At 52.5% G+C, this 18,872-nt stretch overlaps 2 protein-coding genes across 2 annotated transcripts in view; both read left to right on the forward strand.

Annotated features, from left to right (window-relative positions):
• MPRIP (myosin phosphatase Rho interacting protein) overlaps positions 1-18,872 on the forward strand; it is a 73,535-nt gene that overhangs the window by 27,951 nt on the left and 26,712 nt on the right. Inside the window, 6 exon segments of the mRNA XM_031061056.1 lie at positions 3,460-3,611; positions 5,540-5,624; positions 9,003-9,213; positions 9,618-9,777; positions 15,966-16,107; positions 16,605-16,721. Of these exon segments, the coding sequence (XP_030916916.1) occupies positions 3,460-3,611; positions 5,540-5,624; positions 9,003-9,213; positions 9,618-9,777; positions 15,966-16,107; positions 16,605-16,721 (867 nt within the window).
• LOC115948442 (TRIO and F-actin-binding protein-like) lies at positions 9,784-15,740 on the forward strand. Its single transcript, XM_031061115.1, has 2 exons — positions 9,784-10,134; positions 13,983-15,740. Exons 1-2 carry the CDS (start codon positions 9,854-9,856, stop codon positions 14,080-14,082), a joined length of 381 nt encoding a protein of 126 aa, XP_030916975.1. The 5' UTR covers positions 9,784-9,853; the 3' UTR covers positions 14,083-15,740.

Here is an 18,872-nt window from a genome sequence, read left to right on the forward strand (position 1 = left end):
TTTTTAAAATCAAAAGAATCCTGTTTTTCTAGCTCTAATAATCCTGGTTTTCTACCTCAGCCCTGCAATGCCTTATGGAAATGAGGGACTTTGCAGATTAACCCTTTTGGTTTACAGCATCAGCTCCTGTACCTGGTAGTTCATCACCCACGAAGCATCCAGCAGTGTGCAGGAGGATGCAGTAATGCTCTGCTTGGGATTTCTTCCTTCAAGCTTCTGAGAGGTCCCCATTCTTTCTTTCCCTCCTTTCCAGTGGCCAGGGAGGGGGCTGCTGCAGTTGCTGAGCTCTGCATCCTAGGAGCATCCATCCAAAGGTCCCTGCATCTCATCCAGAGGCTGTTGTTGTGGAGAGTCTGGCATGACTCACGGCCTGGGCACCCAGGGGAGGGAGAGGAGGAGGAGGAAGAGGAGGAGGAGAGCTCTCTATAGGCTTTGTGTGTTATGGAGAGGGACACTGTGAGCACGTGTGTGTGTCAATAGGGATCTGTCACTCCAGAGGGAAACAGCAACTCAATTGTTTCTTGTCTCTGGTTCCTCTGCTGGTACTGGCAGCCTGGAGAGCTGGAGCTGCTCGTGTGATGCAAGTGCTCCTTTTCCTGTGCTGGTGAGGGACAGGCACTGCTTGAGTGACTGGGCTGGAGGCGCCTGGTGGCACTGGTGGCCTCAAGGAGAGCTGCTGGTGGTGGCCTTAATGATGTCCTCTGCTTCCACTCCTACCCTTAAATGACACACCCAGCCACCAGATCCAGTTCTGGGGTAGCTGTGGGCTCCATCCCAGCAGCATGGGAGAGGGCAAAGGCAGGGCCAGCACCTGGGGACAGGGCTGTCCCTCAGCTGGAGACTGGCAGCATTCAGGAGCTGAGGCTGAGTGTCCACTCCTGCTTCACCCAGACACGAAGCCACCCTGGAGTCTGATGCTGGGTTCAGCCTTGTATCAAAGCATCTGCTCTTCCAAGGGCTGGTTGAAATCCTAGCCCTGTTGTTTTGGTGTCTCTGCCATGCAACACTTCTCTGCTTCTGCATTTATTTAATTATTCCCTTCCAACTGCTGGAGCCACACAGTCTTTACCTGGCCAGAGACCAGCTTTGCTCATCCTTCTCCAAGGTTCCCCAGCCTTGAGAAACCCTCCAGCCCAGAAACAGCTGCTCAGAGGTGAAGAAGGGGTCCAAGCCATCCCCTTTTCCTTGGTGCAGTTTGTGTGTGTGCACACGCGTTTCCACCAGGCACCATTTGCATTTTGCTTCACTTCAAAGTGCCTGTGCTGCCTCCAAGGAAGGAAACAAATGGTGTAAAGGAATTTACATCCCAAGCTAGTGAGGCTGCTGGTCTGTCAGGTTTCATCTGCTGGTGAGGGGTGTGGGGTGCAGGGGAGCTGCTGTGGGATGGAGGGTCCATCCCTGGGGCCGCAGGTGGAAGAGGGTCACTCCCAGCTTTGTTCCAGCTCTTTCCTGGTGTCCTGGCTCAGAGGTGCAGTGGTGGATGGAGACTCATGTGTCAGGCTGTGCAAGATGCCAGCATTCACCTTTCACAAGGAGGGCTGAGTGGCAAAACCACTTTGCAGGGCCAGCCCCCAAACCGGCTCCTCTGCTCCCGGCACGCTTGGGTCAGGGCTGGGCGTGGGCAGCAGGAGCAGCCACCCTGCACTGCCATGGCCTTGCAGGGTGTTGGTTCTTCCTCTCCTCCTGTGCCAGCTCCCTGCCAAATCCCTCTGGGGCCTTACAGGGCGTCAGGGGACTGAGTGGCCCAAGATCCCCCTGTGGGGTTCCCTCCTCACCCCCTGTCTTTGTTGAATTCCCTGGTGTAAAACTGGTCTGGGAGGGGAAGGAGATTGGACCTGGACCTTACAGTCCTGGAGGCCTTGTCTCTGCCAGAGGCCAGCAAGACAAAAACTTTTCTAAGACTGTACTTGGAACAGGAGAAAGTTTTTCCGTTGGGTTTTTATAGCTCCCGGAAAGCGGGGTTTTATTTTTGTTGTCTAAGACAAAAAAATCCTCTTAGGAGCTGACTACCCGTGGCGGTGCAGGGCAGGAGGCTGGGCATGCACCCTGCTGGGGTCTGGGCTGGGCTTTGCTCTCCCTCCCTCCATCCTGGGGGGTCTCTGGATGCTGATTTCCATAAGGAGAAGAGGAGGGTTTGATGTCCAGTTCATGTACCCAGTGCTGCAGCACCTGTGATGGCTCCTTGCCACCCCTGGGCTGTCGTAGGATGCTCCCGCCCAGGGACACAGCTGCAGGGAAGAACCTTTTTCCTGGGGAAAGGGGCTATTTCCCACCACCCACAGATGGCTAAACTGGGAGCTCTGGGAGACTGATCTGAATTTTCTGGGTTTGTAGGCTGGGGCCATTGAGCTCTCTCCTGTCGCCCTTTCTTTGCATGGCACAGGCTGCTTTTGGAGGGGTTTTGCTGGCAGGGGAGCTGGTTTCCATGGTAAAAACCTTAACAGCATCTGCCAGAAATCTGTCTCCTTGTTGGCCCGGCCATCTGGAGGGCACAAGGAGGCTTTGGCAGGGTGAGGAGGTGTCCACAGGCTGCTTTACGTCCTCCTTTGGTGCTGTTGGCAGCTCAGAGGGATATCTCCATCAGTCATTTATATCCCAGGTGCACGTTTGCCCTGGGATGCTGGAAGGACCCCAGTGTCACCGAGCCTGGTGGGGACAGGCAGGCTGGGGACATGGGAGCCGTGGAGTGGCTCAGGGGGGGAGGGCTGCAGGCACTGGGGACGGGTGGATACGCTGTAATCGGATGAGCCAGCGCTGCTCCAGATGGACCTGTCAGCTCTTGTCAGTGCTGACACCCCTCTGGATGTCCCTCAGTGTCCTCTTGGGCCACAGGGGCCACCACCTGTCCCACTTCACCCGGTCTCCTTAGAGCTATGGGGCTGAGAGGTGACACTGTTCAGAAAACCCACGAAGCACCAAGCAAGGTCCCTTCCATGCTGCAGTCTCTCCCTGGCAAACTCCGTGGTTTTTTTTTTTTTTTAATTTTAATGGAAAAAACTGGTGCTTGTGTCTGTCTGTTTATCCTTGTGCCATCCTGTGCCGAGGACAGTGGGACCTTGCTGCTTTGCCATCCCTGTCCCCAGGTGTCACCCCACCAGCCCAGATGGATTGCAGCTGCAGAGCAAAGCTGGCCACTTGGTGCCCTTCCTCGGTGTCCAGGTGCCACAACAGGGCACCCATCCTTCCCTGCGTGTTTGGCATAGGAGAAGCACCTTAGTGGCAGCAGTGGACCAGCCTGGTGTGGCAGGAGTTGTACTGGTTGGTCTGTGTCCCCAGATGTGTGGCACAGAGCTTTGCTGTGCGCTGGGCATGGCACACAGATGGATCTTGGTTACCTGTGGGCAAATCACCTTGGTGTATAGGATCCTGGTGTCCTCCAGGAGAGGTTTTAGGGCTCAGCTCTGCACTCTTCTGCTCTTCTCTCTCCTTAAAGTTGCTCCTTTCTCCTTTCCCTTGCAGCCAACCACCCTCCCCCAGGGCACCATCAACATGAACCAGTGCACGGACGTGGTGGACGGGGAGGGCCGGACAGGGCAGAAGTTCTCCTTGTGCATCCTGACACCGGAGAAGGAGCATTTCATCCGAGCTGAGAACAAGGAGATCATCAGTGGGTGAGTGGTGATCAGAGCTGGGGCTCAGCCACTCCCAGGCTCTTCTGTTAGCCAGGAGGAAGAGGAAGCTGGGTAGGACCTATGGCTGTGCATACCCAGGCTGATCCTGGGTGCTGGGGTGGTCCCACAGTGCTTTTAGGGATCCCATCCCATCTCATTTTAGGCACCCAGCCCACTGGTACAGGTCCTATAATTCTGGGGCTGGCATGTCTGACCCCGAGTGCCATCCACCCTCTGATCCTCATCCATCCCTGGGCAGATGTGGAATCCTGGGGTGGATGCTCCCCACCTCCCTGGTCCCAGGGGAGCATCTCACCTCCAAGGATGGTTAAAATACCACAGGAATGCAGTGGCTCAGTGACACCAAAGATCAGACCACTAAAGTGAGCAAATCAGGGTAAATTTCCCAACTCCAGGTGTTGGGTGGTGACCTAGAAACATCCTCTTCCATCACTCACATGCCAGCTGGGGTTGAAGCTGGTGCTGGTGAAGGTGCAGAGCCCTGGAGAGCCGAGCTGCCAGCACACAGTGACAGTGTGGGGCTGGGCTGCTGCTCACCTGAGAGCCTTTCCCACATAGAGTGCCCGGAGCTCAGTGCCTCCCTCCCAGAATTTGACATTTGAAACCCCAGCAAGAAGTTGAAGGGATGAACACTTGCTCTTTCCTGCTGCTCCCAAGGCACAGCATCTCCTGCCTCCCCCAGCCCTGGCAGCAGCAGAGTCAGCACTTTCTGCTGAGATTTCTATTTCCAAACCTTATCTTCGCTTGAGACTCCCCTCGTTCTGTAAATACTCGTATAAATAGACATCTTTCTTGTATAAATAGACATCTTTCTACCAAGAATTTGCGATTTTGACCTGATGAGTGTTTTCATGCATTGAAATTTCCCTGCCCTACTGAGACAAGAGAGCACAGGTGAGCCTTGGGTTTGCAAACCTGTCTCCCCAGCCTCATTCACAGTGACATGCTGCAGTGGCTGTGGAGCTGGGATGCAGAGCCATGTGGGAATCACAGCACAGGGGAGTGAGCTCCTCTCCTCCCTGGCAGGAGCACTGACTGCCCCAAACCATGGCCAGCCCCCATGGCCTGCTCCCTCCACCCTCTCCCCACGCTCTGGTTCCCAGCTCAGCCTTTGTTGCTGGTCCTGCCTGCCGTGGGAGGGAGAGGCATTGCGGAGTGAGGTGGGGCTGATTTATTGCTCATCAGCCCAGCAATGGGTTTTGAAGCAGTGCTTTTGCTCCTGACTGCAGGCATTAATCATCCCCCAGCAGTCCCACTCTGGGGCCGAGCCAGGCTGGGTTTGTTTGCAGTTGCAGCACGACAGGAAGATTTCCCTGGCTGGGGGAGAATTGGTTTCACGTTCATTCTGTGCTTCTGGCGTTCATTGCTTCACCAAACCCCACTTGATGTTGTCATCTCCGAACACTTTACAGCAGCAGCGTGCAAAGCAGGGGGAGAAGGAAAGGGAAGCAGGGACATTTGAAGTGGGAATGTTTCCCAGTAGTCCAGGGATCCCTGTGGAGTTCTCAGAGATGCGGGGGCAGGTTGTCAGGCCACGGTGGGAGGACACAGGACTTCTCAATGCCGAGTTCATGCTGCTCTTCCTTGGACAAAAGCGCTTTGTCTGCAGTGTGCGGGTGTTGGCATGGCTCAAGGGGACGGTCCTGCTGGAGGCTCTGTCCCTCTCCAGTGTCTTTCAGGATCCTTGAATCCCTGCCTCATGTCAGCCTTGGCTGTGGCCTCGCTTTTGCAGAGAGCGGGGTTTGAGCCAAAGCACCCTGGGGTCATCCCTCTTCTCCTGCCTTATTTATCCCCCAGGAGCTGGTTGGGATGGTTTCTGGGTATTGTTCACCAAGCTGACCCTGACCAGGTCAGCATCACTCCTGTCTCTGTGGCACAGACCTCACCTTCTGCTTCTCTGCCTGCAGGTGGCTGGAGATGCTGATTGTCTATCCCAGGACAAACAAGCAGAATCAGAAGAAGAAGAGGAAGGTAGAGCCCCCAACTCCCCAGGTAACCCAGGGACACACACACACACTGTCACCCAGTCCCTTGCCTCCCTCTCAGGGCTGTGGCCTGCTCTGGTCCTGGGGTGGATCCCCCCAGGTCATCAGGATCACCAGCCCTCTGATGCTGCCTGTGTGGAGGGTGAGAGCTGGGGCAAACCAGGACAGCAGATCAGTGTGAATTAATTCCTGGTCATCACTTCCAGGGTCACACACTCCTGCTTTCCTGGCTGCTTTGGGACCATGTTCTGCCCCCTGTGTGCTTTTTTGTGGTGCCACCCCTGCACACAATCCTGGGAGTGGCCACAAAGCCACATGGTCCCCAAGGGGGACCAGGGAGAGGTGCTGTTCATGGGCCTTTTCCTCAGAAACAGGATGAAATTCCATCGGGCTCCAGTTACTCCCTTAGAGATGACCCCAGAGATAATGGGAATGAAAGGAAAATACTGAAGGCCAGGGCCAGGCTGGGAGCTCCGGGGGCCGGAGCTGGGCTCTCCAGGGACCCGCCAGTGGCTTCGTGCTCACTTTGACTATAAATGGTAAAAAGTGGGGCCGGCTCTGACTCACTCGTTCCTGCCTGGCTCCCACGTGGCTGGAATGGGGGACAGTCCCACAGATGGGGAACGTGACCCCAGGGCCACCCTCGTCCCTCGCTGGGGCTGAGAACAGCCGTGTGTCCCTGAGGCTGCCTGACCTCTGCCTGTGTGTCCCACCACCACAGGGGACCAGCTGGGAGGGCTCCTCCAGCCATGCTGGGGACCAAAACCAGCATCAGCCTCCCCTGAGCCTTGGTCAGGGCTCCCCTGAGCCTTGGTTTTCATATCCTCTTTGATGAAGTTCCAGGGATGGCCCTGGTGCAAACTGGGCCATGGATGGGTTTTGTGCAGTGTTTGTTTGAATAAGTTTTCATCACTCCACTGGATAAAGATGTTCTGGGCAATGGGAAAAATGTTAGTGGGGGGATGATCCTTTTTTGCACACCAAGCTGTAAGTCTGAGCCACCCCTTGCCAAGGTCTGGGGTCCTCACAGCCTGAACAACCCCTCAAGTGCTGGCTCTGGTGATGCTCCAGGGAAAATGCCTCCTCCCTTCATGTTATGAGTTGTCAATCCTCAATTCCTAAGAAGTGGACTGTTGCATTTGGGGCACCCCAGGGAGTGGATGCAGCAGAGCAGGGATGCTCACTCTGGCCAGGGTGCACCACTGAACGCAGGCTGGCTTCAGGAGGGGAACGGGGTGGGGACGACAAGAGGCGCAGAGCCAGAAAAACATCATTCTGGGTTACATTTCATCACCATGGCAACTTCTTGGAAACCGTACAGGATCTGAGCTCCTGAGCACCAAATAAGGGAAGCGGCTGTGGGAAGGATGCTGGCTCCCTGTGGGCAGATGGGCTCCCCAGGTGCTTGGGGATGGGGACCAGGGACCCTTGTGGCACATTGCCCTCTTGTCTTGGGACAGACCGCCCTGTCTTGCTTGCTACCCTCCTAGCACTCTCTCCATGCCATGGCTTCCATCCCCATGGTGCTGGAAAAAGGCTCAAATTCACTTTGCAAAACCAACCTCCATGTGGGAACTGCTGCTGATGGATGCTGTGCTGTGTCAGGCACTTAGGAGCAACCTGCAAAGGCAGAAGCAGCATCTTTCCTCTGTCTCCCACATCCTGCTGATGCAGGGAAGGAAAGAGGATGCTGAGGAGAAAATCAGCACCGAATTCTCCTCTGTGAAATGGCCTCTCCTGAAGTTGGCTGCTGTTCAGCTTGCTCTCCATGTGCTAGTGGAGAAAGCTTGCATTCTTCCTAAAGATGGCCACACACTAATCAGGCAGTAGATCATGTCTTAGAGCTGCTTAGGGAGAGGTGGGCACCTTTGTGATATAAAAAAAAGAATTTTATATTCTTGCTTTTTCTCACTCTCCATAGCTTTTGCTTGTCTGTGGTAGAGCAGACCTTGGTTACAGCTGGATGCTCTTGGAGCATCAAGGTCATTTTCAACTCCCCCCATCATTTTGCATCTTCCCTCTGCAAAATCACCAGGGTGGGAGCAATGCAGGGAATACCACTCCTGCTGCAGATTTTTTGGACAGGGAGTGTTAGGTGTTTTCACTTTGCTTTACAAGCAGGTTGCAATTTTAGGGGGAAAAGGGCAGGATTCTCTTGCAGCTTTTGCTGGCAGCAGGAGGGACTGGAATGCCTGTGTCTGCCTGCTGCCCATGGGAACCTGAGGCAGGGTTTGGGGCTGAAATGTGGGATTTGAGGCTCTGCCCTGGGTTTGCACAGGGGTGTGGCAGGCTCAGGTAAGCAGAACATGCCCAGACACACCTCATGCAACCAGAGGCTGGTTTTGCTGATTTTTGTGCATTCTGCCTCTTGGAGTTGTTCATACCCCTGAGCAGGAGAGAGTTAATGTCTCTGCTCCCTCACAGACTTCTTTTTGGCCCACATCTCTGCCTAATTAAATACATATCTACAAATAATTACATGGGGGTGTGTGTAAGAGATATATAAAGACATATATCCTGAGCTGGTGATTAGCTTTGGGCTTGGATCAATGAAGGAGAGTGTAAGGGACCTTGGAGATTGACCTGATCCTCTGCCTGAGCAGAGTCCCCTTGAGCAGGATGCCCGTGAACTCTGGATCATTTACCTCCAACACTGCATTCCTTTAGTGTGAAATTTCCCAAGGGGATTTTTTTTTTAAACTGAGGTCATTTGCTGCTTGTCATGGCTGTGTGTGGAGCCAGGACACACTCCCTGGGAGATCCCTGGTAGCTCTGGCAAAGCCCTACAAATGCCAATGGAGGTGCAGGGCTAAAACCCACCTGATGTGAGAGGAGGGGATAGAGAGGATTCTCTTTGCAGCCCTTGTTCCCAGCTTTCAGTTGTCTGTTCGTGCACTCCTGTATTCCCCCCTGCTCCATGGAAAGGGAACAAGCAGCTGGAAAACTTCCCACAATCCAAAGGGAAGTTAATTGTCATTGATTTATGGGTGGTTTTAAGAAAAATAATCTGTGAATGCAGAAGTCTAATATGACAACAGCAAAACATCTGCTGATGAACAAAGCCAAGGAAGGAGTTGGGAAAGCTGCTGCCTCTTCTGGGTCACATTCTGAACCTGGGCTGGCCAGGCTGTGGCCACCAAAGGGGCATCATCCATCATCTGATGGGCTCCAGAGCTCCTTGTTAGCAGAGAAGCACTGAAGACGATGGGGAATGTTTTGAAAGGGCGTAAAGCAGTGACACATGTCACTGTCCCATCCCTGTCCTGCTGTGACGTGTCATGGGCAGCACCCAGGCTATGTGGAGCTCACATCATGGGGCCAAGCCCTTGAGGAGTGTGGAGTTGGGGCAAACTCTCTAATCTAGCGTGTCAACTGGTTTTTTTAGGAGCCTGGTCCTGCTAAGATGGCTGTGACCAGCAGCAACATTCCCAGCGCTGAGAAGGTCCCTGCCACAAAGTCCACACTCTGGCAGGAAGAAATGAGGGGCAAAGACCAAGCAGATGGAGGCAGTGGCATTGGCCCAGCCCAGAGCCCCATGCAAGGCCAGGCTGGGGCTGCCAGCTCCATGAAGGACTCAGTGCTGGACAGCAAAGAAGGTGAGAGATGGGGATGGGTGAGGTGTCCATTGTCTTGCACCCATGGAGCTGTGGTTGCTGCCAGGCTGGGAAGGAGAGAGACGGAAATGGTTGCAGAGCTCAGAGCTGTGACTACAGCTGCCCATTTCTTGGCTTGAAAGTTCAGATCTTTCACCTGTACAAACCTAGCCCAAGGGCTGGATCAGCATCCCCAGTTCTCTGTAGACTATCCCACCATCTCCATGGGTGTGAGGGCTGCTCAGAGTGGAAAAGCCAAAGGTGCAGGAGGTAGCCCTGCATGGGGCTGGTGCCCAGACCAACTTTAGTCTCACACCTGCCCCTGTCCTGGGTGGAATCAGGGTGTTTCTTTCTTAAAAGCAGAACTTGGACTTGAAACCAAGCATGGTGACTTCTCTGTCCCTTAGAGGAGAGCTCCATGAACGGGGACCGGATAGACTGTGGGCGGAAGACGCGTGTCGAGAGCGGGTACTTCTCCTTGGAGAAGACCAAACAAGACTCGAAGCTGGAAGAGCAGCAACTGCCACCCCCACCAAGCCCACCCAGCCCCAGCACCCCGAACAACAGGTACAGTTATCCCAAATCGCCCTCACAGGAGCATGCCCAGCCCTTTCCTTCCCCAGGTATCCGATCAGGCGACCGAATGATTCACAGCTTCTCTCTGAACTCCTTGGACTCGAAGAGCAGTTGCCCCATGCACAAGGACTCCAACAGCAGAGATGTAGGAAGGGGAGCTGAGAAATCGGGGCGTCCCCTTTCTTTTAAAGCCAGCCGGCAGTACACCACCCTGGCCGACGTTCCCAAGGCCATTAGGATCAGTAATCGTGAGGCCTTCCAGGTGGAGAGGAAGCGGCTAGAGCGGAGAACCCGCGCTCGTAGCCCTGGCAGAGAAGAAGTGGCCCGGCTCTTTGGGAATGAGAGAAGGTAAGGGATGAGTGGCTCATCTCCTTGCATGCTTCCAGCAGCACTGAGGTTGCGTTCCCAGCGCAGCCTGGATGGAGCAGGTGGAATTTGCTGGGTGGAGCCTCTTTGTTTTTCAGTGCTCCTGGGTTTAAGGGTGCCCATCCACGATGACCAGGTGGTGGGATGTCTTTAATAGTGGTAGTGGGGAGGTGTCACCCTGCCTGGCTGCTCTGGGGATATCGAATGATTTGGGTTGGAAGGGACCTTAAAGTTCATCCAGTTCCATCCTCTGCCACAGGCAGGGACACCTTCCACTATCCCAGGTTGCTCTAAGCCCCATCCAACCTGGCCTTGGACACTTCCAGGGATGAGGCAGCCACAACTTCACTGGGCACCCTGTGCCAGGACTCCCCACCCTCACAGGGAAGAATTTCCTGCTAGTATTTAATGTAAAGCTGCCCTGGTGTTGGGTGCTGTTGGATGCCCACCCTGGTGGCACACGCTGGCAGCCAGCACCATTAATTAGGTTAGCTCTCCTCATGGCGTTAGTGCCAGGTGCCTTACGCAACTGCCTAATGAGCTGAGAGAGGTTTCAAAATGTCACAGCATTAATCTGGGAGAGGAGGGAGAGGTGGGTGCAGTGCCAAGGCAGGGCTCAGCAGGCTGCAAAACAGCTTAGTGTGGAGGAGGACGGGGAGGGCGCCCGCAGCGCTCGCCGGGTGCCCTCTGGGCGAGGCCAAGGATGGGCTCCACTCGCCCTGGGAGAGACACATTTGTGCAGTGAGGGCAGTGGAGCAAACTGGGAGACAGGCCCTGGGCGAGAGGGCTGCCTGCCAGTCTGATTTTCCTGCCCTGCTTCTCCTCCGGGCATGTTCTCTCTCGCACAGTTGCAGTAGGAGCTTCTCCTCTGCTCCTTCCCAGCCCCTAAAGGACTGTTTTCCAGACTGGGCTGGGAGCAGGTCTGGGATGTGCAGCACAGCCTTGTGCTGGTGCCATCAGTCGGCAGGAGGATCCCAAACCTGGCCCAGAGTGTGTGCAGGGAGTGCTGGACCGGGAATAAATGAGGAAAGCTTGGGTTTGGCTTTGTCTGCCTTGGGAATTGGCTTTTCCCCAGGATGGAAGAGTAGGATAACACTTTGGCCATCCTGGCCAGAGACAGGGCTGAGAAAAGGCTGGTGGCTCTGGTTTTCAGGCTGAGCTGGTGCTGCCTGTGACATTGTGTCCCTACTGCCTTTGCTTGCACAGGATACCCTGGCCAGTGCCTGTCCCCAGCCTGACAGAGCCGGGCATTCCTCCTGTGCCAACAGTCCCTTGCCCTGGGTGTCCTGCAGCACTGGGATCATCCTGCATGGAACTGGGGAGCAGAATTATAACAGATAACAGGGCCTGGGAGAGGACATTGCTGCCAGAGTCTGTCCTTTTTTAATGTCAGCCCCACTCATTGCCTGCTGGTGGGTGCCTTTTCCCAGGGAATGTCTGTTTTTCCCAGCCTGGCTCGGGCTGTTAACAGTATTTTTGCTTTATCAGTATTGGCAGCAATTCCCCTGTATCAGCCCAGGGCTTTTATCAGAGCAGAACGGGTGCAGGGAGAGGAGCAGGAGCTGCACCAGGCACTGGGGTCTTGCTGCCCACGGGGCTGAACCTGGTCCAGCTTTTGGGAGGGGGGTGATGGCAGAGAGAAAGGGGAGAGGTCCCCACCTGCCAGAGGGTTTGGCCGTGGATCACAACCCATGGTGCTGGAGGAATGTGCCATGAGCAGGGATGGCTCAGTGGGTGTTCAGGGATGGGCACGTTTGTTTTCTCCTCTGGTAACCTGGGAATTGGCCGTGCAGGTGGTGTGGGTGGAGAGGCCCTGTGTCCTGGAGCTGGGACAGCCATGTTGGAGCTCAGCGGACTCAACAGGGCACACAGACACTGTCCAGTGTTGCACCAGAGAATTAACATTCCCCAGCACTCTTCTCAGCTTGGCTTGGCTGCTTTTTAACTTGAGTTTTCTTAGTCCCCGTGTCCCTCTCATTTTTCTCCTCAGAGCTCAGACTGTGCTGTTTGAGGCTGGGCAGATACAATAACTCATTTCCATGCTGTGGGGTTGGCTTTTCCCCCTGGTTTAACACCATTTGTAATAATCCTTCTCAGTAACCCACTAACATGTCTGGGAACTCTTGTCCCATGCCAACCCCACAGGCACCAGCCAGGCATCGTGCAGATCTGCCTTTCAGTGCAGCCAAATGAGCTCACTCAGATTCTGTTGATATTTTCAGCTCTTCCTCCCATTTTTTTTGTATGTAAATCAATGAAACTGTCAGAGCTGTGGATGGCAAAGAATTATTTCAGGTACCCAGTGTTGCATCCTGAGTGCCACACCTGCAGGCTTTCCTCCAGATAAAAACATTTGTCGAGGCTTCTCATCCCACTTCCTTATCACAATAAATATTACATGATTTAAGGCCAGGAATTTTCTGTGCTGACCATTTATACCTGACTCTGCCTCCATGCAGACATCTGAGCTTGCAGCCGCTCAGAACCAGGAAACAGGAGATAATCTCCACGATTTTGGCAGAGCAGCAGAGTGCGAGTTCCCTCTGCTGGCACGTGGCAGGACAGGGCTGCAGCACCCACCAGGATGTCACACTGGGCTGGGGGACAGGGATTGAGGCCAGAGAGGTGGAGCCATCTCCAGTCTCCCCTCTCAGACCCATCCCTAGAGCAGAAGGGCAGGGGCAGCACTTTGGAAACCCCATGGATGAATCTGGAGGTGTTGCACACAAAAATCACAGCTGAAAAGAGCTGCAGGAATGTCCTTAGACACCAGTCCTCGTGTCCCAGAGAGACTGCAGCTGCAGGGATAAATCCCTGCACATCTCAGGATTTCTGTTTGACAAACTTGGGGTTTTGTGCACAATTCCAGGGGTGCAGCCTGTAAAACCACAGCTTTCCCAGCTGACCCCATGTTCTTCTCACTCTGGCAGGAGTTCACTGTGGTGTCAGCCACATCTGCTGTAGGAGTGTGGTCAGGGGCTGAGGTGTATTTCTAGCATCAGTTAATAGCAGAATTGCCTGAAATTGCTTAAAAGACTTTTCTTGCTCAAATTCCTTCTCTGGAGTTTCTTGAGGTATAAAGCTCTGCTCTGAATTCTGCTTCTCCCCATACAGAGAAGCTCCTGCTTTCCCAAATACAGGTTTTTTTCCTTGTAAAACTATCCTCATCATTCTGGTGGACCTCTTGGGAAATGCCTCTTCCTTTTCCTGACACTCGCTATCTTTCTTGATGCTAAATAATGAATGAATCCAATAAAAATAAAGGCCTTTCTTCCAATCAAAGAAAATCACTTAAATGACAGCTCATCCTGGTCTCTTGAGCTTTTCTTCCCATTGCACACCCCCTCCACTAACAGCTGAGATCTGCAGCCTGGGTTTAGTGGCCTGGAAAAGATTAACAGCCTGCATGGCCAAGGAATTCCTTGGGATGAGCTTTTGTAGTTGAAAAGCACTAAATGGCACTGCAGCTTTTAAAAAGCTTCTTCATACCTGTCCCAGCCTTGTTTTGTCCACCCAGAGCTGCTGTGCAGAGAGACCAGCTCAGTCCAACACGTGGGGAGGGGAGGAGAGCCCTTCCTTCCCCGTCCCTCCAGGATCTCTGGCAGTAACCTCTCTGAAATGTTGATCTAATGGGAAAAAAAAAAGATTCTTTCCTGTAATCTGGATGATATTAACCCTTGGGGCTGTGATTTGGTTGCAGTGATTTATTTTTCTCCTCCTTTTTTTCAATGATGAATGACTGGAATGATTTTGATTTTGTTTTTGTATGTAGATGCAGATATATAATTTCCTCTTCTGTTCATTCATTTTCCAGCCTTGTTTTCTTCCAGGTCTTGTTGCTCTCCACCTTCTCCTGCTGTGTTGCTGTGTGACGTGTCCACCTTTACTTCGCCTGCTTCGCTACCATCTCATCTCAATCTCAAGCCGTAGAACAACCTGGTGGTGCAGCCCCTTTCATGAGAAATCAACCTGCTTTTGATTTTGTTTTTATGGTTTTTTTTTTGGTTGGGTTTTTGTTCTTTTTTTTTTTTTTTCCTCTTGATTTGTTTTTCTTCAGACCTTCACCTAATAGGGCACAGACAATGTTAATTCATGGACCTTTTCCTCCCTCCTGAACTGAGACTCAGAGAAGGCTGGGCCAGTATAAAAAGGGTTAAAAGAATGCGACTCCAAAACAGTTCCCTGTCTGTCAGTGAACACAGAACTTGGATTTATGCTCCACAGCCTGGCCTATGTCAGGCTTCTCATGAGCAGAACATCCCAGGGAAATCGGGAGCTCTGCACGAGCCTGGGATCTACCCACTCCCAGTTTGCTAACTGGGAGGCAGCAGGAGCTGAACAGATGTCCCCTAGAAGCATCAAAGATCTTTAAATTTACAAAACAACGTCTTCCCCACCAACTTTGTCCCTTCCTCTTTGGTTGTGTCCTGGCAGCCTGGCTCTGAGCAGCAGTGGGGGGCCCCAGCCCCACCATGGGATGGGATGTGCTCAGACTGGTTGTCTCATTTCTAGAATTTGGTGCAAATATTGGTTGAAAACTGAACATCTCATGGTATTTGAACCCTTAGCCTACTGTTCCTCTTTGTGGAAAGTGTTAAAAATGTTTTTATTTTAGATAACCTGTTATCCCTCATGTGGTTGCCATTGTGGTTTTCATGCACATCAGATGAAATCTGATCTCACACAGAGCAAGCAGCCCCAAGTTTAGATGTGGCACATTGTGGGTCCAGATTTTGTGTCAAGAAACCACCTGGAGAGAGTTTTTTGGGGAGGTTTGAAATGGAACTTTAAGCCTCACAACTCAGAGCACAGCTGGCATGTGCTGGTGGTGGGTTATTGCTTTATATTCCCAGTTTGTGATTGAAGACCCGAGGCTGATACTTTCCTGAACCCCTGGAAATGCAAACTTGGACACGAGCAGGTTCTTTGGAAATTCCGCTCCTGTGGGTCAGCAAGCAGCTTCTCATGCTGAAACAGCACTTCTAATTCCACCTGTTTGCTTGTCCTTAAGAGAATCCCATTTGGGTTTGATCCAGGGTTGGCTCCTGCTCCATCCACATTTCTTTATAGTTCTCCATCCTCAGAGACACAAGTGCCATGGGCCACCAAGGCAGTGTCTGAGCGCCCAGGTCGTGCCCCCTGATGTCCAGACTGGATTTTCAGCCCAGTTAAGAGGAGGGAAAGGCCCCAGGTTCTGCAGGGAGTGCCCTGCCGTGGTGCAGAGTGCTCCTTATCTCCTCAGGCCCTTTCAGCTGGTGCATTCTGCGAACCAGAACCATGGACACCCCTTGCTCCATGCAATCCTGTGGTTGTTCCCCATGTGGGGCTGAGTTTTTAGAGGGTTCCTGTTGCAGTGAACACACTGAGGGACCCAGAGCCACCCATTACCTCTGCACCCCAGCTTGGTGTGACATGTCAGGGGTCTGGGGAGCAATTGAGAGCCCCAGTGCTAGAGGGTAGAGGCAAAAGTTTAAACCAAAGCTGCTCCATAATCCCCACTTCCCAAGGGGCTGTAAAAGTCACAGATAAAAATTTTGTGAGGGGTTTCTAGTTGCTAAAGGAGCTGCTAGGTGCAGACTTGAATAATGTGAGGTTTTCCCCACTTTGTGGGTAAGATGATGTCAGAGTAGGGTTTTTACCCTGGATTTGGCCATATCAGAGCTCATGGAGGAACGGGGACCAAAAGCCAGGTGTGCATGAACTCTGGGTCGAGCAATTCTGCAACCTTAAACTTGTGGGGTTGTACAGCTCCAGGCAGTTGCTGCTCTTGTGTTTAAAGCATCTCTGGTTTCCCTTTTGTCCCTGTTTTGCAGGAGATCCCAGGTGATTGAGAAATTCGAGGCACTGGATATTGAGAATGCAGAGCACATGGAAACGAGCGCGCCCGGAGGCGCCGCCCTGTCCAGCGAGACACGGCAGGGCAGGAGTGAGAAGAGGGTTTTCCCAAGGAAACGGGTAAGATCCTCAGCCAAGGAGTCCTGAAAGATGAAACCTGGAGTCCTGCAGCCCAGGAGTGAGGGTTTAGCTGCAGGGTTTGTCCCTGGATGTGGATTTGGAGTCGCAGGCAGCTCCTGCAGGAGCTAAACTGCTGTGTGTGCTCAGTGTGTACGAATTTTCCTGCTCTGCTCCCTTGGCCCAGGGAGATTGGAGTGGAAAATCAGGCTGTCTCTTTTTTCTTCATTATACAAAGGGAAACTTCAGATCTGGCATGGCAGGATACATCAGGATAGGGTGAAGTGACAAAAGAAACATGTTTGAGAGTCCCAGATTTGCTTGGCTATAATGAGAACAAATTAATGCCTGAAAGGACAAAAAAATGTATTGCTAAGGAAATGACACTTGTTCTGAGCCTGAGATGCCCCTTAAATCAAGCAGATTTTTATGCCATGAGCCAAGAGAGCAGGACTCTGTCCTAGTTCCTGCACTGATCTGGGCTAATGCTGTTCACACAGGACTTCACTTGTGAAGGAACAGCCGTGGGCTCCATCCTGGACGTGTCTGCGTCACCTCTGTCCCCACACCGTAGGGCTAAGTCACTGGACAGAAGGTCCACGGAGTCCTCTATGACGGTGAGCCACCAGGGGGGTGTCCCCTGCCTTGGGGAAGGACATGAGAGGCCTTTCCCAGAAGGTCCCACAAAAACTGGACTGTTGCTGCTTTCCTCACAGCCGGCACATGGGACATGGGATGCATTCAGACTTGGAGCAGGTTCAGGGACCTGAATCAGGGGTGACCAATGCTGAAAGCCTCAGGGGCCCACCTGGAAAAGGGCCACACTTTTTGCCTGTTGCAGAAATTAAAACTCAGTCTTGTGAGGAGCACTTTTCCTTAGACTACAGCAGCAGCTTGGGAAGCAGATCCTGCTCTGGTTATTTTCCCCTGGAATACCCCATTTCCTCCATGCTTTGTGTGATGTGTCAGACCCTCATGCTGTGGGTCACCCTGGAAGTTCTGAGGTCACCTCGCCTGGCCAGAGCCCCTCTTTGCCCCATGGTGTCCCCCAGCAGAGGCTGCAGCAGGGCATTTCCAACTCAGCAGAGAGTCAGTCCAGTTTCTGGACTTGGACCAGCTGCTGTGTCATGACTGTGGTATTTTCCTAGGACCACAGAATCCCAGAATGGTTTGGGATGGAAGGGACCTTAAAGATCATCTTGTTCCAACTCCCCTGCCAGAGGCAGGGACACAGACCAGGCTGAGCAAACACATGTCCCAGTTTTCTAATGCCATTTCCTTGATGTTTATGCAGTTGGAAGTGGGTGTGAGTGGGATGAAGGCTCCAAGGAAGGGCTGAACCTTCCCTCCTGAGCTTTCCTCCCTTTGCATATTTCAAATGCTCCCCAGACCTGGAGGCAAACAGTACAGAATAAACACAAAGTACTCTCCTCTCCCTTACCACCCTTCTGTAGGGACAAAATAAATACACTTGCTAATCTCTCAATAGATTACAGAGCTACTGTAAATACAAGTTGCATTTTTTGTGGATGGACAGCTTCTGTTCAAGGACTTATCAGAAAAATGCAGTAGCTTGGTGTTTCTGGAGCTTTTCCTGTATACTTGTACAGCCACAAGAGTGATTTTTAAATTCCTGGTGGGAATAAAAAGTCAAGAAGTGCATATGAAGTGGCAACGCACATTATCTAGTGAAGGGGAGAAAGTCATGCAGGTTTAGATTAGATATTAGGAAGGAATTCTTCTCTGTGAGGGTGGTGAAGCACTGGCATAGGTTGCCCAGAGAAGCTGTGGCAGCCCCATCTCTGGAAGTGTTCAAGGCCAGGCTGGATGGGGTTTAGAGCAGTCTGGGATAGTGGAAGGTGTCCCTGCCCATGGCAGGGGGTTGGAACAGAATGATTATACTGTTCCTTCCAACCCAAAACATTCTATAATTCAATACCTTATTTCCCCTGTGTTGTTGTGGAGTAGGACTGGGTTCCCACCACCACAGGATCACTCAGATATGGGATGTACTGCCCTCCAGACCCAATTTCCACTGCTGCCCTTGCTGTAGCCCGTTTCAGATGCTGCAGCTGGATTTCACACACTGCTGTGTTTTCCTCCTCCACTCTGCAGCACGTGGAGCAGCTGGAGGAGCTCAGCCTCGGGGGAGTGAAAGCATTTCCACCACATCCTTCCCTGCACACAGGCAAGGCTGGGAGGAGGGGCTGGCAGCAGTTATCCCACGCTGTCCTGCTTGCTTTCTTCAGGAATTCAACATCCCCATGCACCCACGTTGGAGGGAAAAGCAGGTGTCATTTGGGTGGTGCAGGGCTCAGATTGCCTGTATTTCCAGCCTTGGGAACTCAGCCTGTTTTGAACCCTGCAGCCTTGCATCAATAGCACATCGTTTTTCTTTCATAATATATAATAGAGGGTGAAACTGCCTGAAGTCTTGCTAATTCTTTGTTTATCCTTTCTCTGCAATGCTGGTGTAGCAGTAGGAAATTGCAGGAGAAATGATAGGAAGGGAACAGCCTGAATAAGCTGAGCAGAGGTCTCCATTCCTCCTGGGAGCAAACATTTAGCCACCATGCAGTGTAATGATTCAGCTTAGGGTAGATGACCTTTAAAAGGCCCTTCCAACCCAAACTATTTTATGATTCTATGAATTTAACTGGTTTTGGTCTTTTTCATTGCTCTGCTGGGTTTTATCAACTTGCTGCTGTTGCGTTCTGGGCACAGACACTTCTTCCCTCTCCTGATCCCTCTCTCTTTTCTTCCAGCCC

This window comes from Geospiza fortis, unplaced genomic scaffold (assembly GCF_000277835.1).
Source record: "Geospiza fortis unplaced genomic scaffold, GeoFor_1.0 scaffold213, whole genome shotgun sequence".
Classification (NCBI taxonomy): Eukaryota; Metazoa; Chordata; class Aves; order Passeriformes; family Thraupidae; genus Geospiza; species Geospiza fortis.

Bases quoted from the DNA above. Each gene is read 5' to 3' on its own strand.
- LOC115948442 (XM_031061115.1), top strand. From the start codon at position 9,854: ATGATTCACAGCTTCTCTCTGAACTCCTTGGACTCGAAGAGCAGTTGC. The intron at 10,135-13,982 runs GTAAGGGATGAG...GTTTTCTTCCAG, and splicing joins CTCTTTGGGAATGAGAGAAG to GTCTTGTTGCTCTCCACCTT.